General features: G+C 48.3%; 4 protein-coding genes and 1 long non-coding RNA gene across 5 annotated transcripts; 4 read left to right on the forward strand and 1 right to left on the reverse strand.

The window, feature by feature from the left end:
• LOC120648461 lies at positions 1 to 398 on the forward strand. Its single transcript, XR_005664953.1, has 3 exons — positions 1 to 34; positions 109 to 177; positions 259 to 398. It is a non-coding gene; the product is annotated as an uncharacterized LOC120648461 (long non-coding RNA).
• Positions 399 to 3677: 3279 nt separating this feature from the next.
• Positions 3678 to 4946, forward strand: LOC120648950. The gene has a single exon (XM_039925573.1). It carries the CDS (start codon positions 3678 to 3680, stop codon positions 4944 to 4946), a length of 1269 nt encoding a protein of 422 aa, XP_039781507.1.
• Positions 4947 to 7651: 2705 nt separating this feature from the next.
• Positions 7652 to 10839, forward strand: LOC120649241 (dolichol-phosphate mannosyltransferase subunit 1-like). The gene is made up of 8 exons (XM_039925989.1): positions 7652 to 8021; positions 9283 to 9382; positions 9512 to 9545; positions 9623 to 9699; positions 9797 to 9822; positions 10060 to 10224; positions 10303 to 10417; positions 10510 to 10839. The coding sequence occupies exons 1-8, from the start codon at positions 7915 to 7917 to the stop codon at positions 10612 to 10614; spliced, it is 729 nt and encodes a 242-aa protein (XP_039781923.1). The 5' UTR covers positions 7652 to 7914; the 3' UTR covers positions 10615 to 10839.
• Positions 10840 to 14615: 3776 nt separating this feature from the next.
• LOC120649242 (methyltransferase N6AMT1-like) lies at positions 14616 to 16703 on the reverse strand. The gene is made up of 2 exons (XM_039925990.1): positions 16491 to 16703; positions 14616 to 15845 (listed from the first exon to the last, which is right to left on the reverse strand). Exons 1-2 carry the CDS (start codon positions 16578 to 16580, stop codon positions 15096 to 15098), a joined length of 840 nt encoding a protein of 279 aa, XP_039781924.1. The 5' UTR covers positions 16581 to 16703; the 3' UTR covers positions 14616 to 15095.
• Positions 16704 to 16874: 171 nt separating this feature from the next.
• Positions 16875 to 22268, forward strand: LOC120649244 (pentatricopeptide repeat-containing protein At1g74850, chloroplastic-like). Its single transcript, XM_039925991.1, has 5 exons — positions 16875 to 18339; positions 18430 to 18845; positions 19951 to 20265; positions 20354 to 20461; positions 21370 to 22268. The coding sequence occupies exons 1-5, from the start codon at positions 16879 to 16881 to the stop codon at positions 21704 to 21706; spliced, it is 2637 nt and encodes an 878-aa protein (XP_039781925.1). The 5' UTR covers positions 16875 to 16878; the 3' UTR covers positions 21707 to 22268.
• The last annotated feature ends 500 nt before the right edge of the window (positions 22269 to 22768 follow it).

Consider the following 22768-nt stretch of genomic DNA (forward strand, 5'->3'; position numbering starts at 1 on the left):
TTTCAACCAACACAGGCACCATCACGACATTTCGGTAAACATATAGTCCATATCTTAATTTCAATTAATTTTGGTATGAAGTCTAATTCCTTTTGCATTTACATATAGGATCACAACACTTATATGATGCGGGATCTTCTTCGTATTACCCTATGGCGACAGCAGAAGGAACGCAAGGTAAATACCTAATCCGTAACCCGAATTTATCATGTTCTTCTTATTTCTATGAATATTTTAAATAATTTGAACGGTTTACAGGATCGCACCACCAGCTTCCTGATATGGGTCCTTCTTCGTATCCACCACCAACAGTTACGTATGATAAATATGTACCCAAATAGATGACTTATAAGACGATGATTAAGATATCTTAATTGCTACTGCATAGGGGCCACACAAGATACCTTGAAGGCGAACTTCGAAGACTGGAGTCAGTTATTTTCTACACCTAACCAACAGGCCGATCCTACCTTCCAGACACTTGTGGCCACCGGACGTCTAGGTAGAGACATAGGGCCTCCAGACCGACACACATACCCTACAGACCACATCCAGACATGCCCGGGGTGGTTAGGAGGTGCTTCTAGTTGCTTCTGTATTTTTGTTATGAACATGTCATCATGTTATACTTATTTCATTCTCATGCATCACCTATTTCGTTCTCAGTTGCGTATGTGTATGAATTGCTAAGTTATACTTTTCATATTCATCTACTTTACTAATGTTTTTTTTTCTATCCAAAATATCTAAAACCATATCCGCACTGACGGTTAAGGTTTAACCTGCGGGAGGGGCCTGCCGCCCCCTGCAGGGCAGCGGGTAGTCCTACCGCCCCGCCACCGGGTACCTGCCGCCCGGCTGCCGGGCGGCAGGCTCCCCCCAAGGGCTAAAATGCGTTTAAAAATAAATTTTATTTATATTAAGGTCCCTACCACCCGGCAGGAGGGCGGCAGGGGCCGGCCGCCCCGCAGCCGGGCGGTAGGGGTATAAATCTGTATATTATGAAACCGAAAATATATTTCTGTAAAAAACGATTTTGAAAATATAAAAATAAAAAAACGCGTCAAGCATGGCCCATGGTCAGATGTTACATGGGCCGGGTGTGCCAGGCCGGGCCGCTAGTTGGTCCAGATCCACTCCCTGCTTCTTCCTCTTTCCCCTTCGTCTCTCTCGGCGTCGTCAGAGTTGAGAAATCCCCCATTCCGCAAGCCGCGAGCGAGGGTTTTGCTTTGCTGCTCGGGACGAGGAAGAGAAGCGGCGCGATGGCGGTGGCAGACCTGGCGTTCAAGGCGCTGACGGCGGGGCTGGGCGTCGCCACGCTCTACCTGGCGGGCACCTTCTCCGTCAACGTCTACCGCGGCCTCGCGTGGCACTCAGAGCAATCCGTAAGCAGGGACCCCCAATCCCGCCCCCTCCCCAACCCCGCGCGTCGCTGGCCGGGCCCCGATTTGGGACCCCTTGACTTCCCTCCGACCGATTCGATGCCTGCTCGCGCCGAATTCGACCACGCTCTTGCAATTAGCTTAGCGACGATGCTGGCGGCGTCAGTGCTGTCCCGGTGATTGTTTGTTGCGTCGCTTGGGTTGTTCCGTGGCTGGCTAGATCAGCGAAAAGCTGTTCCTTTGTGTCCTCTAGATTGATGCGAAGGGACTGTCTTCCCGGACGCGTCGGATCAGTTTTGCAAGTGCTTACATGATATATTTCAGCGATCCCATTGCGCATACGATGTCTGCTAGTTTGTTAGAACTTACCCCATATTCCTCAAATTAGTTGACTTAGCATTCTGTTTTTGAGTATGAATGTTAGGTGTCATTGAATGTTTGGCGTGTTAGAATAGGGCGTTTTGTATGCTCTAGTGTACATAACAAGGTTAGGTTACCTCTGGATTCTCATGGTAATGTCAATATCGTGTATGCTTTGATTAGTGACCAAGTTGCTGTCTATTATGAAGAATTTGGCCATGCTTTGCAAATTAGCAATGATAAGTGGCTATGCGAGTGTGGATTCGCGATTCTTGTTATCAATCAGTGGATGGAAAGTTACTGTATTCCTGTGCTTTGCAAGCGTTAACATGATAGTTCAGCGGTCCTATCCTATGGTGCGTATTTATTTGGTAGCTGTTTCTTGTAGAAGCAACTGGTGTTTAGAACCCATCCCATTTATCAAATTAATTGCTTTAACATTTAATTTTCTGGTATCAAGGTCAGGCACCATTAGGTGCTTGGTGCAAACTAATGATGGGAGTATGAAACTACCTGGGTTGAACATCTTTATTGTTTGGAGTTTATGTAGTATGTTTGTATGCTGCAGTATAAATAAGTTGGTTAGATTACATTTAGTTATTCTTCATCATGTTAAGATCAACGTTTGGACTTTCCTTAATCCTCATCGCACCTGGAATCTGTATAGCATTCCTGATTTTAGTCTACAACTTATTTGGCATATATTTTCTTGGTTTAGTGAGAACTTGATGCACTTTTTAATCGAAGCGATCATAAAATTTTGGGGATCATATGATTGCATTTCTTTGGAGCTTAGAAAAGGAATTCTCCATATTAGGATTCACAGTCCCTGATTATTGATATTAGTATAGGTAAACCTCAGTGTGATTGATCAGTTATGGAATGCAGAAGTCATGTCAATGCTGGGTATGGTTTCTGATATTGGTTACATGGATCCAGCTCTCTATTTTGAGTCCAGTGTAGCATTCAAACAAGTTATTGGCTAATGGGAAATACTTGCCTTGCTGGTTGCTAAACACATGGGTGCTAGATGAACATTATGTTTTATATAAGTGTGTGGAACCTGAGTTATTTTGGGCTACCTTAAGGCTTCTGTTTTCTAAATCTAAAATACCCTGAACTCCTGCGATAGAACCTTGTCTTTCTTGTTTCAGATATGGGTTGTACTCTGTTCTTTACGGTATTTTTGCTATGCACATTCTTCTGGATTGCATGGTAACTTCTACTGTTGTCCATTACAGAAGCTAGAAAAGGCGAAAACCGAGGATTGAAAAGGGTCATCAGTCTATTTTAGATGGCAGACGCAAGCAACCACAAGGAGCCACGAAAGGAAGAGAGGGCCTTTTTGTTGATGGGCGATCATTTGTGTTTATTGTATTTGGTTGTGTAGACCATTCAAGTTTCCCAGACCGTATCTTCAACGTGATACACAGTACAATTCAAGTTTCGACACAACACTACGAATGGCTTTTCCAATGAAAAACAATTTTTACTCTGAAACAATTTGCCTTGGGCTCGATTTTTATTGTCTTCCTCTTGTGTTTTCTGGAGGAAACCCATCCGTTCTTGAGTAAATGGAGGCTCCCTACCCTTCATTCATTTTGAACGCTGCCTTCTAGATTCCCGTGGAACAGGAACCCCAACTCCGATCGGAACCCCATCACAACACAACAGATGCTGGATCTGAATAACAGAATACTTAGGATCGACGCCACTAGTGTCCGACTGTCCAGTCCGTACATTCATCCAGCTTTGATTTGGACACCACGCCGCCCTCCCTCCACGTCTTTATAAGCAAGCGCCGCCGCCCCAAGTGCACTGCGCCACGCACGTCAACAACCAGCGAGTTCCTTCCCCTCCTCTCCTCTCGCCGGGAACGTAGCAAGCAACTCGAGAGCCCGAGGGAGAAGAGAACCTGCGACCTCCATCCCCGACATGATGGCTGCGGAGGACGGCAGCAGCTTCCGTCCTCGCGACGACGCGTCGTCCATCGCCCTCCTGCGCGGCCTCCGCTCCGGAGCCGCCGACTTGAGCTTCGTCCACCGCGCCGACGTCTGCTCCGCCGCCCCCGCCGACCTCGTCGCAAACCTGGAGCCGGTGCCGGGCACCGATCTCGACCAAGGCGGCTACAACGCCATCTGGCTCTTCTACTGCCCCAAGCGATTCAAGAACGCTCAAGGCAAGCCCAGCGGCCACAGGCAGCGCGCCATCGCCGGCGACGGTACCTGCTGGCACTCGGAGGCGGGCCCCAAGCCCGTCAAGGGTCTCGACGGCGCCACGTTCTGCAACCTATCCTTCGGTCGCAAGGAAGGAGGCTCCACCCGTGCATTCAACCGCATGGGATGGTGCATGACCGAATACGACGACAAACACGGCGGCGGTGACGGTGGCGACCATGTCCTGTGCAAGATCTATCGCTCGTCTTCGTCTCTCGCTAAAGGGAAGTCGAAGCTGCCGACTACCCAGCACTCGTCCGGCTGCAAGAGGAAGGCGACTGGCGACGAACCCCAGGCTCGGCCGACCAAGACGAGTCACAAGCACGCCGCCTGCGCCGGCGTCGACGAGGAGGAGTTCTTGCTTACTGACCAACAGATGGGGATGCCGCCAGAGCCAGAGTCCCTGTGTCCAACCGAGGAAGAACAGTTCACCTTCACCATGGAGGAGCTGTTGGGCGGCCCGGTCTACGAAGAGTACGGTGGCTGCTCCCCAAACACCCAGTTCACCATGGATGAGATGTTCAGCAAATCCAGTGGATCTTGCAGCATGCCGGCAGCCGACGACCAAATGGAAGAGCCTCAGGAGCAGGTGCTGGAGCCCTTGCTTAATGACGACCAGATGACGATGCCAGTGGGCATAGATTACGAGTCCCTGTTCCCAGCTGAGGAGGAGCAGGACCTAGTTCAGCAGAACACCATGGTGACAGCCGAGGTGGAGCAGTTTCAGCAGGACACACTGATGAGCACAGCCGAGGAGGAGCAGCTTCAACAGAACAACCTGGTGACTGCCGAGGAGCAGCAGCTTCAGCTGAACCCCCCGTTCTCCATGGACGGCTTGTTGGGCGGCCAGGTGTACCACGAGTACGGTAGCTGCTCCGCGAACACCCAGTTCGCCATGGATGAGTTGTTCAGCGGATACTACGGCGCCCCGACAGCAATGGCTGTGGCACCGCCTGATGTCAGCTTCTTTGAGGGCCTCGCCTTCTGATGTGTAGCACTGGCTAGAACTAGCTGCTGCATGTGTGCTTAGCTGCAAGCAAGTTGCGGCTATTGCTGTTGTAAGATTAACTAGATGTTTTTCGGGGAGGAGCGCCCATAGTCATTGCCCCGGGGATGTAGGTCACATTGGCCGAACCTCGTTAACAAATATCGTGTCTTGTGTCGTTCGCTTGCGTGGTTCTTTTGAGTTATGCATTTACGTATATTTTAGAGACCAACATACAACATTTAGTGTCTGACCTCTGATAATTCATAAACAGATGTTCCTATGCTGATAAAAGATTAAAAGGCAAATTTGCTATGCTCCAAAAGCATGAAGTGATCCATGTAGTTCAGTATCCTTGCATATCGGAATACATGTGATTACTGCTAAGAAGCAGAGCACTGGTTGACTGGACTGAATCAAGAGAAGCCGATGAATACGGGACAAATTTGTATTCCACATCAGAATAATAAATCATGTATTGAAACTCGAAAGAAATAAGGGGGACGCTCGTGTGAAAAACTCTGTCATGACTGTCCACGGAAAGTTGCACACCTATGTATATCTTTGCTTACGTTGTGAGCAACTGGTAGAGTAGGCCTTTTTAGACAATACTATTCAACTATGTCAGAACTCAGAATGTTTTAATTTCGTTCATCAGAGCCATGGGGGGCATGGGGTGAATAATGAATTCTAAGCAGTGCTTGAGAAGTACTTTTATTTGTACAGTCATTATCTCAATCATCAGACAACTGGTTTCAAAGGGAAAGGATCTTCAGACACCGACAACAGCTTCCATCTCCAGAACTAATAACTGGCTTCATTCAAAGACCTTGAGACAACAAGTGTCAAACTACCACTGTCACATGCTTTTGTTTGACTTCTTTCTGAATTCCAGTAAGTAAAAGAAAGGTCGTCGATTGGATCGTCGGTCGTCGCTTCCTGGTAGCGACGAACACGCCTCCAATAAGTTCCACGGAATACCAAGCACGTCAAGCACGAACAATCTCAACTCTGAAGACAAAATGCCACATCCTCTGCTCGATATGCAGAACATCTTGCAATAACCGGCTGCTGCTAGCGCTTTTGGACGAAGCAACAAATGGAAGACAGATCGATGCACAAAGTTGCCAGACCCTTGGTGCTCAATTATTCATGGCCGGTGCCAGCAGAGGCTCCCAATTGATGGTCTGAACGCGGCGGCGCTCCGTCGAGCCAGCCGAGGCGCAGAGCGGAGGCGGCGCCTGCCTGGTTCGCACCACCGAGCAGAAGCTAGGCGTCCAGGTTGCTAGTACGACGTGCGCGTTTGCGACAACGGTACCGGCGCTCCGGCGAGCCACCGTGTGCCATGGACACGGCGCTGATGCGGTGTTCAGGTGTCGGCGCAGCCACGCAGCTCGATACGCTTGTTTCTTCTTCGGAGGAAGGCAACCAACGCCCGGCGCGCACCGCGCGGCGGCTCTCTGGCGAGTCATGGTGGCACGCAAATACCGACCGGGGGGTGGACGGTATTTGATACCGTCCACCCCTACGTCTTCTCGACCATTGGATCGGAATTGTACGGTTGATATCGGACGGTTTTTTAAAAAAAAACAAAAAAAGATCGCGAGGGTTTGACCTCGGAGGAATCGGCCGTAGTACTCGTCAGGCAGGGCGCGGCTGCGCGGGAGCTGGATGGCGCCAGCGCCATGGCAGAGGACGCTGGTCTGCGAGCTCGCCGGTCGAGGACGCGGGGAGCTTCGTTTCGTCGCCGCCTCATTCGAGAAGAGACCTCGCGAGCTCTGGTCCGTGCGAGCGTCCGTGGGGCCGACGCCTCGCGCCTCGCCGCCGCCAGCGTGGGGCGTGGTCTTTCTACTGCTTTGAAGTGAACGGTGGCCCAGAGAGCGCGAACACAGCAATGGCAGCGGAATGCTTTGGCAACTTTGGTGGTTCGACCGGCCAGGGAGACCGAAGCAGGTGCCACCATTTGAACAGAGATCAAGCCGCATGTATCACTGCAGTTTGCCCGTGGCTTGATTGATAAACTGGACACGCTGCTCTACATTGCCAGTTGCGACACTTCTTACTTCTTGGCGCGCGATAAATTTCAACGCTGAGGCCTTGTCATAGTATGCCAGGTTTCAAATCAAAAGGCGATTTGAAGTTGTATCTGAACTCAGTTGGCTCAACTGATGGAGAACTTGGCAGGCCAAGAAATCGGTTATGTCATGCAGTATCTTTCTACCTTATTGCTAAGCAAAATTTACAATTAGTCCTCACTGAAATAATGCGGTAAGCTATGCCAATAGCAGTGACTTAATATTGTTTCAGTTTGCTGCTTGCAACAACCTCTGCTTAGTAATGGAAGTTACTGAACTTGTACAATTAAATGTATGCCAAGAGAATTATTTTTTATGATCTTCCAGTTGTTTGATGAAGGACACTTTTGTCTGCATATTTCGCCTATGAGAACTAGGGAAGTAATTCTCCATCCAGTTGGATCAAGAGTATTTTGTTGACTGTTTCTCTCTAAACTTAACTGCTACAAGTGCAGCATGTTTGCAACGAAGAAGCTGATCAAGCACATTAACAAGATCAATAGTCCATCAGAGACGTGCTTATACATATTCTTAGGGAAACTCTCAACTCAGTCTACAGTATGACAATGCGCAGTTGTTACGCATTCGTGGGCTTGGTCTGGGCCACAAAACTGGACTACGCAGGCCTAAGCCCATTCAGATGTGCTAGGGCTTGGGCCCGGCCGTCCTAGCGAGACCCGAGCCGTTCGTTCGCCGCTCCGGCGAAGGGCTGCACCTGCACACGGTCTCGTTCGCCGCCTCGTCGGTCCTCTGCAACGGCGGCTGCGGCGACAAGGAGCTTCAGGGTCATATCCGCAGCCCCTCGCCCACCGGTACCAGCCTGTGGTTAGCACCCGACCCGACAGAGCGCTCGCCTGAGGGAGGAGAGATCCGCCGCTGGGTCCAGCCGGCCGACAATGGAGGCGGCGGCGGGCGGCAAGCGCGCGTACAGCATCATCGTGCCCACCTACAACGAGCGCCTCAACGTCGCCCTCATCGTCTACCTCATCTTCAAGCACCTCCCGTAAGCACAATCCCCCCTGCCGTCTGCCGCTGATCTGTCCCTCGCTCCTCGTGTTACGGTTGTACTATCGAGATCGTCTTCGGGTTCGAATCCGGTTCTCTGTGATTAAAATCCGAGCAAATTGAATCAACACCTAACAGGAACCGGTCTGATCTGGTTGTGTGAATGGAACTTCCCCTATCTGTTTAACAACCTTGCCCTGAGATCCGACTGCAGGCACATGTAAATTATAAATTAGAATCACACATAAGTCCATCATGCATCCAATTGAAGATAAGAGCACCCTTATGTTCTCTCTTTCATGCAATTCGAACTCTGTTATGTGGCCATTAGCCAGCCCTCCCTTGAGCTCTGCTTGCACATTCTTCGGTATAGAGTTGCAGAGTTATAATGATGCCAGTTCGGTTGAAGACTTGAAGTGATCACTGGCCACTTGCTTTTCTGGGAACAATAAATGAAACGTTTTTCTAGTGCATTTTGGCAATAATCAAGGTAGAATTTGCCTGTTTATTGAAATTTTGAACTTTCAATGATGATTCAGTCTTGTTATAAGAAGAGCTGATTCTGTTAGCAGTTTTCATTTCTACTTGCATGTTTTGGACCATACAGGTCATAGATACCCTTCATACTAGTGCTGACCTGCTGGTGTGCTTAATTCGCTCTATTAGACTAACAAAAACTTAACACACTCACTACAAGTTTATCAGATACATCAAAAGGGTCATGAGAAGCTCTTCTAATTGGAGATCAAATGCAGTATTAGATATTGCAAGTCTTGGCCTGTTGCATATCCCTGTTCTCAGAATAGCCATCTTAGAGCAACTCCAAGAGACTCTCTATATCCATCCCAATTGTTAGAAATGGAAATTTTGATAGAAAAATATCCTCCAAGAGCTTCTCTAAGTGGTTATCCAAATATAGCCATCATCTATTCCGGATTTCTCGCTAGCCAAAGATAGATAGTGAAAATGGCTCTCTAGGGTGTAAACAAGATATAGAAAAGCTGTTGGAGAGTGAACATATATAGAAAATTATTTTTATGTAGATAACTCTCCAAATGATGATTCAGAGAGTGAAAATTAGAAGGATTCTTGGAGATGCTCTTAGAATGCCAGCAAGCATCATACCAGCATTATTTAAGTTCCATTGTTTTGCTGGAAGCTTGCTAATTTTGTGAAGTGGAAAAACTTTTACATTCATTTAGATATGTTGCCAAATTCTTACATATTATAAAACCTAAGCTCAAGTTTTTGAACCATAGGGATGTGAACTTTGAGATCATTATTGTGGATGATGGTAGTCCAGATGGAACTCAGGACATTGTAAAACAATTGCAGCAAGTATATGGTGAAGATCGTGTTGTAAGTATCTTCTAAATTCTAAAATATGCTCCAGATCAGCTTGAAGTTTTTGTATATGTAGTCTTTTTTTTTAATTTTTTTGTTGGTATCATGGCTTAATTCATTGTCTTCGATATGACACAATGCCAGTTACTGCGAGCTAGGCCAAGGAAGCTAGGACTTGGTGAGTTTAGAACTCTGATATAAGTGTTATGTATTTATGCCATCCGTTCATATTAAGTAGCAACTGCAAATATGCAGGTACCGCATATTTACATGGATTAAAGCATGCCTCAGGGGAATTCGTTATTATCATGGATGCGGACCTATCTCACCATGTATGAACCTTTCACCTTTTGCTTTTTTTATTACACGTTTTGCTATTCAGAATATTTTCCTCCTAGCTTGCTAACTATTTTTCCCAATCTTGAACAGCCAAAGTATTTGCCAAGCTTTATTAGGTAAGAACCTTATCTCTGAATATAAGAGTTATTGGATTTCTATAATACAGATAGTAGCCCACATCCTCAATCTGATTTTGCGTGAAGATAATTCTCGATCTGGCTGATCCGAGAATGTTTTTTAGTCACAAACTTTTAATCAAATAGCTGGTCCCTTTGGGCCTTTGATTGAGGCTATTGGTATGAACTGGCTTAGGAGAATGTGTTCGTTTTTAATCATGTTGTTTCCTTAAGCAGGAAGCAAAAGGAAACTGGTGCTGATGTTGTAACTGGCACACGTTATGTTAAGAATGGTGGTGTCCATGGTTGGAATCTCATGCGCAAGCTAACTAGCAGAGGAGCAAATGTTCTTGCACAAACGTTACTACAGCCTGGAGCTTCAGATTTAACCGGATCGTTTAGGTGTGCTTTCTTTTATTTTGAACAGAGTAAACACCTTTCAATCTCTGTCTTTGGATTATGAATATAATTTCATAATAGGCTATATAAGCGAGATGTACTGGAAGATTTAATCTCCTCATGCGTCAGCAAGGGCTATGTGTTCCAGATGGAGATGATTGTTAGGGCTACTAGGAAAGGTTATCACATCGAAGAGGTACCTTATTGTGTTGTCTCATTTTTTTTCGTGTAATAATGAACATCTATTGGCTGTGGTAAATGGAAATTTGATCACCCTATCCTCACCAGGTCCCAATAACGTTTGTCGACAGAGTCTTCGGAATTTCAAAACTTGGTGGGTCCGAGATAGTTGAGTATTTGAAAGGCCTCGTGTATCTGTTGCTCACAACATAATTGATGATGTACTGTAGGCATCTAACTTCGTGAGTAAAACCGTGTAACAGAGAATTTTTATGATGTGTCACTGCAGCTTGAGTTGCATATCACTACTTACCTCTCCAACTTGCGAATGGATTATTGTATACAAGGCTTGGTTTGTCAGTACATTATTTCACTCAAGTGTCCCCAATGATTTATAATTCTGATGTGGAATACAAATTTGTCCCGTATTTATTGGCTTCTCTTGATTCACTTCAGTCAATCAGTGCTCTGCTTCTTAGCAGTAATTACATGTATTCGGATATGCAAGGATACTGAGCTGCAGGGATCACTTCATGCTTTTGGAGCATAGCAAATTTGCCTTTTCAATCTTATATTAGCATTGCAACTCTTCCTTATCTGTATCTGCTTATGAATTATCAGAGGTTTGGCATGAATGCTGTATGTTGTTCTCTACAAAACATAGATAAACGCATATATCAAAGAACCACGTAAGTGAACAACATCAAGGCACGATATTTGTTAACGAGGTTCGGCCAATTTGACCTACGTCCCCGGGGCAATGACTACGGGCGCTCCTCCCCGAAAACAACAGCTACAGAGTTAGTCTTACAACAGCAACGGCTGCAACAATTGCTTGCAGCTAAGCACACATGCAGCAGCTAGTTCTAGCCAGTGCTACACATCAGAAGGCGAGGCCCTCGAAGAAGCCGGCATCAGACGGTGCCATAGCCATTGCTGTGGGCGCGCCGTAGTATCCGCTGGATCCGCTGAACAACTCATCCATGGCGAACTGGGTGTTCGCGGAGCAGCTACCGTACTCGTGGTACACCTGGCCGCCCTCCATGGAGAACGGGGTGTTCAGCTGAAGCTGCTGCTCCTCGGCAGTCACCAGGTTGTTCAGCTGAAGCTGCTGCTCCTCGGCAGTCACCAGGTTGTTCTGCTGAAGCTGCTCCTCCTCGGCTGTGGTCATCAGCGTGTTCTGCTGAAACTGCTCCACCTCGGCTGTCACCATGGTGTTCTGCTGAACCTGGTCCTGCTCCTCCTCAGCTAGGAACAGGGACTCGTAATCTATGCCCACTGGCATCGTCATCAGGTCGTCAGTAAGCAAGGGCTCCAGCACCTGCTCCTGAGGCTCTTGCATTTGGTCGTCGGCTGCCGGCATGCTGCAAGATCCGCTGGATTTGCTGAAACACTCATCCATGGTGGACTGGGTGTTTGGGGAGCAGCCACCGTACTCGGCGTAGCCCGGGCCGCCTAACAACTCCTCCATGGTGAAGGTGAACTGAATGTTCTCCTGAAACTGTTCTTCCTCGGTTGGACACAGGGACTCTGGTTCTGGCATCGCCATGTGTTGGTCAGTAAGCAAGAACTCCTGATCGACGCCGGCGCAGGCGTGCTTGTGACTCGTCTTGGTCGGCCGAGCCTGAGCTTCGTCGCCCGTCGCCTTCCTCTTGTAGCCGGACGAGCGCTGGGTCGCCGTCGGCTTCGACTTCCCTTTCGCGAGAGACGAAGACGAGCGATAAATCTTGCAGAGGACGTGGTCGCCGCCGTGTTTGTCGTCGTACTCGGTCATGCACCATCCCATGCGGTTGAATGCACGGGTGGAGCTTCCTTCCTTGCGACCGTAGGATAGGTTGGAGAGCGTGGAGCCGTCGAGACCCTTGACGAGCTTGGGGCCCGCCTCCGAGTGCCAGCAGGTACCGTCGCCGGCGATGGCGCGCTGCCTGTGCCCGCTGGCCTTGCCTTGGGCGTTCTTGAATCGCTTGGGACAGTAGAAGAGCCAGATGGCGTTGTAGCCGCCTTGGTCGAGATCGGTGCCCGGCACCGGCTCCAGGTTGGCGACGAGGTCGGCGGGGGCGGCGTTGCAGACGTCGGCGCGGTGGACGAAGCTCAAGTCGACGGCTCCGGAGCGGAGGCTGCGCAGGAGGGCGATGGACGACGCGTCGTCGCGAGGGCGGAAGCTGCTGCCGTCTTCCGCAGCCATCTTGTTTGGGGATGGAAGTCGCAGCAGGTTCTCTTCTCCCTCGGGCTCTCGAATTGCTTGGTACGTTCCCGGCGAGAGGAGAGGAGGGGAAGATGGAACTCGCAGGTAGCAGGTGGACGACGTGCGTGGCGCAGTGCACTTGGGGCGGCGGCGCTTGCTCATAAAGACGTGGATGGCGGCGTGGTGTCCAAATCAAAGCTGGATGAATGTACGGACTGGACAGTCGGACACTAGTGGCGTCGATCCTAAGTAATTCTGTTATTCAGATCCAGTATCTGTTGTGATGTGGCCAGGGGGTGCTCCGATCGGAGTTGGGGTTCTTGTTCCACCCACGGGAATCTAGAAGGCAGCGTTCAGAACGGATGAACGGAGCTTCCATTTACTCAAGAATGGATGGGTTTCCTCCAGAAAACATCAGAAATCGCAATTTCAGTATAAGTTTTTCGAGATCGTTAGTAAGAACATAACATTCAACGAAATACACTGTCATGCGCTAAGAATGTATGTCGCGTCCATTTGAATCCAGCCATGCGCAGAGCGAGCGTGTGAGCTCTAGCTGTTCTCGAAGGAAGCGGCGACGAGTCGGAGTTCCCCGCGTCCTCGACCGGCGAGCCCGCGGCGTGCTCCGCCACGCCGGCCTGAGGGTCCGGCCTCCGGCAGGGCGCCAGCGCCATGCCGTGTCTGCTCTCGTTCCATTGCCGCACGCATGATCGAACTGGCGTTGGCGCTGGCGGCCTGACGAGGACGACGGACTCCTCCGAGGCGAGGGGATACGCTCCGATCTATACCGTACGAGTCTGATCTAACGGTCCATAATTCGTGCATCGACCTGTGTTCCATTTGCTGGTTCGTCCAAAAGCATTAGCAGCAGAGCCGGTTATTACAAGATGTTTGGCAGATCGAGCAAGGACAGAGGATGTGGCAATTCGCCTTCGGAGTTTGGGATTGTTCACGCTTGACGTGCTTGGCACTCACCTTTCCTTAACTTTTTATTGCATACTGGAATTCAGAAAGTGAAGTCAAACAAAAGCCCCCAAGTGTTTGAAGCCTGTCGCTCCAACGAATTAGCACAACACTGCTGCTGCTTTTTTGAAGTTAACACTGCTGCAGCTTAAGCATCAGTCATTAGTCCCGGAGATGGAAGCTGTTTGTCGTTGTCTGAAGATCCTTTTCCCTTTTTGAAACCAACTGCCTGAAGATCAATTGAGATAATGATCGTGCAAAGAAAAATACTCGTGAAGCTCTGCATTTGAGGGGGGAAGGCTGCACATCATGTCATCATCCAAAATTCATTTAGCGACCTCGTGCCGGATTTATTGTTGTACGTCACATGCCAGTCCTATTTAACGTTCAGCTCAATGGCTGTGACTTGGAGCAGAAGGGATGACTGTCAACTTTTAATTCTAACGTTGGTGGTGACTGACAACTTTCAGTACTAACGTCACACACGCACGAGAACATAAGGCAAAAATTAAGGTGCCAAAATAAAAAGGTTCAGTACTTTCTGGTCTAAAGTCTAAACCAGTTTGGTTCGCGCCTTATTAAACCTATCAGGCTAGGCTGATTCTTGTACCCTCAGCGCCTGAGGCAAGTCAGAAATCAACAGTACGTTTCATTCAAACACATGTAAAACATACTGCCATTTCAAATTTGCCAAGGATTCCTGCTTTCTTTCAGAATTGAAGACTCCTGCAACGGACTTTTGCGCAAAGAGATTGAAATCCAACTGACTCAGCCTGGAGAGAAGCATTTGTAACAGCTGCAGATTCGTTTGCAGCCTGCATTCCGAGCCCATTGTTATCTGTTCGTTCAGTTGACTTTTAGAGTATGCTTTAAAAAGTTGATTTAGCGAAGAGAAAAACGGTTTAAAGACCTTTAGGCAGGGATTTTATTTACCTTTTCAAAATCTTCTAGTTTCAAAACCTATTTGGTAATTCTACCATCCAGCGGAACTGAAACAATATATGCATACGGCAAATGCAGTACACTGAAAAAATGCATCTCAGGAAAATGAGTAGACCAAGGAACGTACCACAAAAAGCAAGGGACATAATTTCATTGCTACTTCGTTGGTATGTACATCTAGAACCCAAAGAGGCAAGTAGCACTGTGCGCAACTCAGCAAGCTGACCTGATGATGGTATTCCTTTAACTGATCATGTAAGGGCACAAGAAACTGCCCAAATCTTCTTTTCCTCTCATCTTGAAATGATCAATTAAACAGAATAATCCATCCGGAAAACACAGATCCCAAAAGCAGTAAGATAAGAATCCATGGTAGCATATATACACACGAGGAGAACATAAGATAACAATTTAAGCTACAAAAATAAAAAAAAGTTCAGTAATTTCTGGTCTAAGGACCTGTTTGGTTTGAGATCTAAACCAATCAGGTTAGGCTGATTCTTGTACTTTGAGTGTCTAAAAATATGCTGCCATCTCAAATTTGCAAAGGATTTCTTGCTCCTTTTCAGAACTGAAGATTCCAGATTGATGAAGCCATGAACTGCTAGGAACCCTTGTGCCAAAGGGATTTGAAAGGCAACTGAGAGAACCACGACTCAGATTTAGGAGATTTAGGAGACGCATTCGTAGCAGTGTGCGGATCTCGCCAAAACTTGAGAACAAAAAGGCTCTCCTCCTCAGTACATCTTTTCAAGACAATGCGTGAAGCATACCCCATCTCGCTCATCAGATGACATATATCCAAAGGATCATTATCTTCGAGGGTCACCATGTACAGCCACCCTCTTTCTGATAGGATCTCCCGCACAGCAGGAAGGATCCTGTCTATCACCTGGCGCCCGTTCAACCCTCCAGCCCAAGACGAGGCAATGCCTTTGCATCCAATTTCTTCCTCCGGAGTTGGCACGTAAGGAGGGTTAATGACTACCACATCAACCATACCAGCTAGACGCTTCTCAAGACCAGATACAATATCAGTAACCATCACATCTGCATGCACGCCATGGGCTTCAAGGGTTGCTTGAGTTGTCTCCGCAGCATGTTTGTTGATGTCAGTTGCTAGGTATTGGGTTCCAGAGGCTAATTGCCTGAGCATGATCGCAAGAGAGGTGATGACATAACCACTGCCACACCCTACCTCCATACATAACCTTGGCTGCAGCGCCAAAAGTTGTGCTTTGTCTGAGAGCAGTGCATCAACGAGGGCAAAAGAATCATCACATGGCTCATACACCTCTGGATGGCTTGCGACAAGCGGAATCTGTGCGGTATTTAATGTCCTTCCTGAAGAAGACTGCAAAAACAAGTTCTTATCATGCAAACTGGAACATACATTCCCTAAAATAAATAATATATATAAACACAAATTTCTGTATTTGTCCGTTGAATGCAAGCACGATCGTTATTTAGATGAAACAAACCAGTACATGAAAAAATGGATATATCGCTTGTTAGCGCTCTGCGCTCTTGCAGCAAGCAGTTAAAAAAGACACTTTTAGCTGAATGCCACTTATATCAGAGCTAATTTTTTAGCAAGGCCTCTCACTGCCCAAATAAAGGGCGTATCATGAAACATATCTCTCACCTTGACCTCACGCTGTACCTTCGCTGCTTAACCTAGATTGTTGTATTAACCTAGACAGTTGCACAAAATGACTTCAGCACTAACTGAGGAAGTTTGTGCACATGGTTGATCCAGGGCCAAATTTCCAAACAAAAATCCTACTTAGGATGGGGAACAACGGCGCGCTACCAGGGAACTACCTCGCGGGCGGCGGCGCAGCCATGGCCACGGGATAATCAAAACGAGCTCAATCCTGCATCCCACCGCCTCCGCTAGGTTCCAAATCGTGAGATGCGAGGACTCATGTCCCGCTCCCAAACCCTCGGCTTCCCCCCCAATCTGGAACCAAAAACCGTTGGAGTGGGAAGTGCTCACCTTGCCCCTCCTGGGGAGCCCCTTCTCGGCGGCGCTGGCGGAGTGCTCCGTGAGATTTCTCGACGCCGCCGCTCCGTCTCCGTCCGCCATGGAACAGCGGGAGCTGGGGGGGGTGAGGTGAGATGCTGCCGCGATGGGGACCTGTTGCTGGTTGCGGCAGGGGCGGCGTGTTTGTGTTGGGGAAAAGAAAGAAAAGAAAGGGAAGGGAAGGGTTGCGGCAGGGGCGGCGTGTCTTGACCGAACCGACGCCTCGGACTGGTCAGGCTCAGGCTCAGGCTCAGCCTGCGACTCTATCCACTTCCCGGAGGCAAAAATCTCCCCCAAAATCCAAGGCGTGGTGGAATCCTAAACCCCTCTCCCCCCGCCGCCGCGGCCGCCGCGTGCTCGCATGGCGCTCGTCTCCACTGCCACCGTCGCGTCGTCGTCCTACCACTGCGACCTCCTCCTGTTCCCGACGGCCAGGAGGAGCTGGCGCGGGCCGAGGAGGAGCCGCGGCGCCGCGGGCGCGAGGCTCGCGGTGCTGGAGCGTGCGGGCGCGGGCGCGGGCCTGGCGGCGCTGGAGCGGGCAGGGGCTGCGGCGGCTGCCGCGAGGAGGGAGGAGGTGGTGCCTGCGGGGAATGGCAGGAACTCGTACGAGGTGGAGTCGCTGATCGACCGGCTGAGCAACCTGCCGCCGCGGGGCTCCATCGCGCGCTGCCTCGAGACGGCGCGCCACCGGCTGACGCTGCAGGACTTCGCCGCCGTGTACAGGGAGTTCTCCCGCCGCGGCGACTGGCAGCGCTCCCTGCGGCTCTTCAAGTATATGCAGCGCCAGTCGTGGTGCCTCCCCGACGAGCACATCCACGCCATCGTCATCGGCGTCCTCGGGCGCCAGGGACCCGCCCTGCTCGACAAGTGCCTCGAGGTATTCCACGACCTCCCCGCCGACTCCCGCACCGCGCTCTCCTGCACCTCCCTCATCGCCGCCTACGCGCGCAACGCGCTTCACGAGGAGGCGCGCGCATTGCTCCACCAGATGAAGACCGCGGGGGTCGCGCCCACCGCCGCCACCTACAACACCGTGCTCGCCGCCTGCGCCCGCGCCACGGACCCACCCGTCCCCTTCGACATGCTGCTCGGCCTCTTCGCTGAGATGCGGCACGATGTGTCCCCCTCCGTGCGCCCCGACCTCACCACGTACAACACCCTCCTCGCCGCTGCCGCCGTACGCTCTTTGGCTGATCAGTCTGAAAAGCTGTTGCGCACCATGCTTGAGGCCGGCGTCTCCCCTGACACTGTGTCTTATCGCCACATTGTGGATGCCTTTGCCAGCGCCGGCAACCTTTCCCGCGTCGCTGAGCTGTTCTCCGAAATGGCATCCACAGGGCACACGCCAGAAGCTTCTGCGTATCTGGGACTCATGGAGGCACACACGAGTGTTGGTGCCACGGCTGAGGCAGTTGCTGTGCTGCGGCAGATGCAGGCTGATGGATGCACGCCAACAGCTGCCACATACCGTGTACTCCTTGATCTCTACGGAAGGCAGGGGCGGTTTGATGGAGTGCGCGAACTCTTCCGTGAGATGAGAACTGCTGTACCGCCAGACACAGCCACATATAATGTGCTCTTCCGTGTATTTGGGGATGGTGGCTTCTTCAAGGAGGTGGTGGAGCTCTTCCATGATATGCTTCAAACTGGGGTAGAGCCTGACATGGTTACCTGTGAAAATGTCATGGCTGCGTGTGGTCGTGGTGGCCTCCATGAGGATGCCAGAGAAGTTCTTGAATATATGACCAGAGAAGGAATGGTGCCTACTGCGGATGCCTACACCGGCCTGGTTGAAGCTCTTGGCCATGCGGCTATGTACGAGGTCAGGATAATAATCCAGATCTTATTATCGTGACCCTGTGATATCCCATTTCTGATGAAATGTTTTGTTGGTGACATTTCCGGTATGCAGGAAGCCTACGTTGCTTTCAACATGATGACTGAAATCGGTAGCTTGCCAACTATTGAGACCTACAATGCTCTTGCAAATGCATATGCTAGGGGTGGGCTGTTCCAGGAGGCTGAGGCCATCTTTTCTCGGATGACTAACAATGCTGGCATTCAGAAAAACAAGTTTTCATTTGATGCCCTCATTGAAGCATATTGCCAGGGCGCACAATTGGATGATGCAGTGAAGGCGTACATGGAGATGCGCAAGTCCAGGTTTAATCCAGATGAGCGTTCCCTTGAGGGGGTACTCAATGCCTACTGCATAGCGGGGGTCATAGATGAGAGTAAAGAGCAGTTTGAAGAACTTCAATCTAGCGTGACTGTGCCTAGCATTATTGCCTATTGCATGATGTTGTCACTATATGCTAGGAACGACAGGTAATGTGAGGGACTTGTTGTTTTAACCTACAAAACTGTCATATCCTCTCTGGAAGATTGCTCATGGTTTTATAACAGAAACACTGATGCTAACAAAGAGCACATTATGTTTTTTTAACTGGAAATTACATTATATTAACAATGTGTTGTTAGTTTCCTTATCAAACTAACTGTTTTTGGGGTGGAAATAGGAAAGGAGATTTACAAGATTCGATTTGATGTGCCTGCCATCTATATTTTAGGTTGCTAATCAGAGTTCAAACTTCAAACAAGCAATTGGAACATAAACTGCCAATGTAAACAAATGACTTTAAGCCTCTAAAAAATACTGGGGCTGGGAACTCCAACCAATATGCTGCTAGACATCAATTGAGATTTAGATGATAATTATCAGATCAGGGATCCGGATCCTTCTTCAACCCAACTAATACGATAAGCACTCAGTTTCAGAAGCTGAAATTTTGTTTTTGTGTTGAATCACACATGTAGATACAACTTGTTTCCAACATGGTACTATTGTGGGTATGAATTCACATTTATTATATGCTTTGGTATGGAAATAAGTTTCTTGAAGGGCGGGCCTGGTGCAGCGGTAGAGCCTACCGTCTGTAACCGGAAGGTCCCGGGTTCGAGCCACAGCCTCTGCACATTTGTGTGGGTAAGGCTTGGGGCTTAAAGACAACCTTCCCCAGACCCCGCACAGTGCGGGAAGCCTACGGCACTGGGTACGCACTTTTTTTTTATGGAAATAAGTTTCTTCCCTTCTTTGTGCGTGCTCTTTCTGGTACTTGGCATTCTTAAGTTGGCCATGGTATAGTCTACATTATTCAGGGTTTCAGGCGACATTTGTAATGGACAATGGCACAATGCCTGTATTCATGTCTATCAGTTTAAATCAAACAATTCTTGGGGATATGATCAATGCTTTGGATACAAGCATATTTGTGTTTACATAACTTAGGAGTCACTGAAAATATTATCTTGTTTGATTTCAATAACTATAAAAGTTGATGTGAACAGCATGTTTCCTGTTTCTAACTGATGTGATAGGACTACACCATAATCGATATGCATTTTAACAAACTAATCAATCTGCATTTTTCAGGTGGACTGATGCATATGATCTGCTGGAAGAAATGAAAACAAATCGTGCTAGTAGTACACATCAAGTTATTGCTTCCCTAATCAAAGGGGAGTACGATGATAGCTCCAACTGGCAAATGGTTGAATATGCCTTGGAAAACAGCACTTTGGAAGGCTGTGACTATAGTTTACGATTCTTTAATGCTCTCCTTGATGTGCTTTGGTGGTTTGGTCAGAAGGCCCGAGCTGCTAGGGTTCTTGATCACGCAGTAAAATTCCGGCTCTTTCCTGAATTATACCGCGACACCAAGCTGATCTGGTCACTAGATGTACATAGGTGATGCTATGTCTTGATCATAGTATTTGCCTTAAGCAAATTGATTTTCTATTTGCCAAGATGTACTAACTATCAGCTTGCATTTCAGGATGTCTGTCGGTGGAGCACTGGTGGCTGTGTCAGTATGGCTCAATAAGCTTTATGACAGATTACAAGGAGATGAAGATCTTCCGCAGTTGGCTTCTGTTGTTGTATTGTAAGCTTTGAGCCTAAGTTCAAATGTTCCTTTCGTATTACTGCTTTCTGTTGCTCTGTTATGGTATATTCTTGAATTGACTCTATATTTAGTTACTGAGTCGTTTTAGTTGATATACTTGCAGAAGTGCAACTTGATTTTAAGCCAATTTCTATAGTGTTTAACTTTACATGGAGAGGAGCATTTGAGGGTATAACTGGATATTTTTACTGCAAGTGAAACTGAAGCCCAAACTTTTTTTTGTAGGATAACAGTACTTCATAGCATTATTTCATTTCTATTCTCATAAAAGGAAAAAGTTCAATTCACTCCCTTCAAGTATAGCCAAAGTCTGAATAACCCCTAAACTATAACTTGGTTTAATTTACCCCCTAAACTATGCCATTTAGTTCATTTCACCCCATAATACAATTTGTCTTTTTTGTTTCTCCATACACAAGTTGAATTTTAATTTCAAATTTTGCAGGGTGGTAGTGGACATCACAATGCATATTAAAAAAATTGTTATAATTTTTCATATAATTTTGAACTCTGATGATTAATTTATTATTAAATAACCTAACCTATCAAAATAATGATAAAAGATTATGATGCATACTATCATCTTGTAAAATTTCAACTTAAAACTCCACCTATGCATCGAGAAATGAAAAGGACAAATTGTATTAGGAGGTAATTTGAATCAAAGAGCATAGTTTGGGAAGAGGCGGGGGGGGGGGGGGGGTAAAATGAACCAAACGATAGCTTACGAGGCTATTCGGACTTTAGCTATAGTTGAGGGGAGTAATTTAGACTTTTTCCCTCATAAAATGATATACAATTGTTTGCACTGTTATCAATTTAAGTGAATATTTTCCTTCTAGCCTGTTTTGATCTGTCTGATTGTGCTTCTATACCCACTTGTTCAGGAGGGGAGAAATGGAGAAAAGCACAATAACAAGAGGACTGCCAACCGCAAAAGTGGTCTACTCCTTTCTAAATGACACATTATCAGCGTCCTTCCATTTTCCGAAATGGAATAAGGGGCGAATTATATGCCTGAAGTCCCAATTGAAAAAATTGCAGTCAGCCATAGATTCGTTAAATGGGTCTGCCACAGCTGGTTTTGTCCCCTTGACGAACTCCCATCTGCCATCTCCTGGTTCCAAGATATATACTAGGGAGGCCCAAGTTGATAATGGCACTGGCCATTTGCCTGACGAACCATTGGTAGAGAAAAAGGAGTCAGAGCTTCTTGCATTGTGAGTTTCCAGGAGCTGCTGCCCATCGCATTTGCAGTTCCAATGTCATCGGTCTGAACAAGGGGAGCCGAGATGCAAGTGACAGGCATATTTTTGGAGTTTGGGCATTCAGAGCTTCATCTCTGTACCACAACGATATGCCTACTTGCAGAGTGGGGTTTGCTTCAGTTACATACATGGTCCTCACGAAAAAGGAAGTTAAATAGACACAGTGGATACAATTTGAGATCCACATCTTTGCCTGAAATTGGCCCATAAATGGTGAGCCCCTAGTTACTGCAAGCTTGACAGACAATGCAGAACTTCCAGTTGCATTTCAGCATTTAGCTCGTTGTAGGGAGGAGAATGGGATTACGGATGTTTCTGTTAGTTGCTCACTTGCTCTGTATGACATACATGTACACCTAGCGCGACTCTGTAAAACATGCTTAGCCTCATTAGCCTGATAAGTGACTGCTAGTGAGACATGTCTCCTGTTGATACGTTCTGGATCCTGATGGAAATAGTGCATGTAGTGTGATTTTACTCTTACAAGGGCCAATTCTCACCTGAATTGTTTGTTGCTGTATGTACGATGCCGTTGCTTTCGATGAGTGAGTTTATTTACAACTCGCATTGTTCAAACGAGGAAGAACTGTAAAATTATGTCCTCTGTCATGTGGGGGTAGCCACTGGCGTGTGGGGTCTCTTTCTGTTCGTTACTCCACTTACGCCTTCATCAGCTACCGCGCACTCGCAGAGTACTCGAACCCCGGGAGGCACCACCTACCGGAACCCGGAAGCGAAAGCGACGGCGCCGCCAGAGATGGAGACGGAGGCGGCTGCGGCGAGGCAGGCCAAGGAGTCCCTGGAGCTGGCGTTCCAGATGTCCCAGATCCTCGACACCGGCCTTGACCGCCACACCCTGTCGCTGCTCATGGCGCTGTGCGACCGCGGCGCCAACCCCGAGGCCCTCGCCGCCCTCGTCCGCGAGCTCTCCTCCGCCGCTCCCCCAACCGCCGCGGCGGCGACCCCCTCTCCCGTGAGCAACGGCACCGCGGCCCCGGCCCCGGCATCCGTGTCGCTG

Source organism: Panicum virgatum, chromosome 9K (assembly GCF_016808335.1).
Source record: "Panicum virgatum strain AP13 chromosome 9K, P.virgatum_v5, whole genome shotgun sequence".
Classification (NCBI taxonomy): domain Eukaryota; kingdom Viridiplantae; phylum Streptophyta; class Magnoliopsida; order Poales; family Poaceae; genus Panicum; species Panicum virgatum.

Excerpts from the sequence above, each read along its gene's own strand:
- LOC120648950 (XM_039925573.1), top strand. The coding sequence starts at position 3,678 with ATGATGGCTGCGGAGGACGGCAGCAGCTTCCGTCCTCGCGACGACGCG.
- LOC120649241 (XM_039925989.1), top strand. The coding sequence starts at position 7,915 with ATGGAGGCGGCGGCGGGCGGCAAGCGCGCGTACAGCATCATCGTGCCC. Across the intron at positions 8,022-9,282 it reads CTCATCTTCAAGCACCTCCC|GGATGTGAACTTTGAGATCA; the intron begins GTAAGCACAATC and ends TTTGAACCATAG. Across the intron at positions 9,383-9,511 it reads TATATGGTGAAGATCGTGTT|TTACTGCGAGCTAGGCCAAG; the intron begins GTAAGTATCTTC and ends ACACAATGCCAG.
- LOC120649242 (XM_039925990.1), bottom strand. The coding sequence starts at position 16,580 with ATGGCGGACGGAGACGGAGCGGCGGCGTCGAGAAATCTCACGGAGCAC. Across the intron at positions 15,846-16,490 it reads GGCTCCCCAGGAGGGGCAAG|TCTTCTTCAGGAAGGACATT; the intron begins GTGAGCACTTCC and ends TTGTTTTTGCAG.
- LOC120649244 (XM_039925991.1), top strand. The coding sequence starts at position 16,879 with ATGGCGCTCGTCTCCACTGCCACCGTCGCGTCGTCGTCCTACCACTGC. Across the intron at positions 18,340-18,429 it reads GCCATGCGGCTATGTACGAG|GAAGCCTACGTTGCTTTCAA; the intron begins GTCAGGATAATA and ends TCCGGTATGCAG. Across the intron at positions 20,266-20,353 it reads TGGTCACTAGATGTACATAG|GATGTCTGTCGGTGGAGCAC; the intron begins GTGATGCTATGT and ends CTTGCATTTCAG.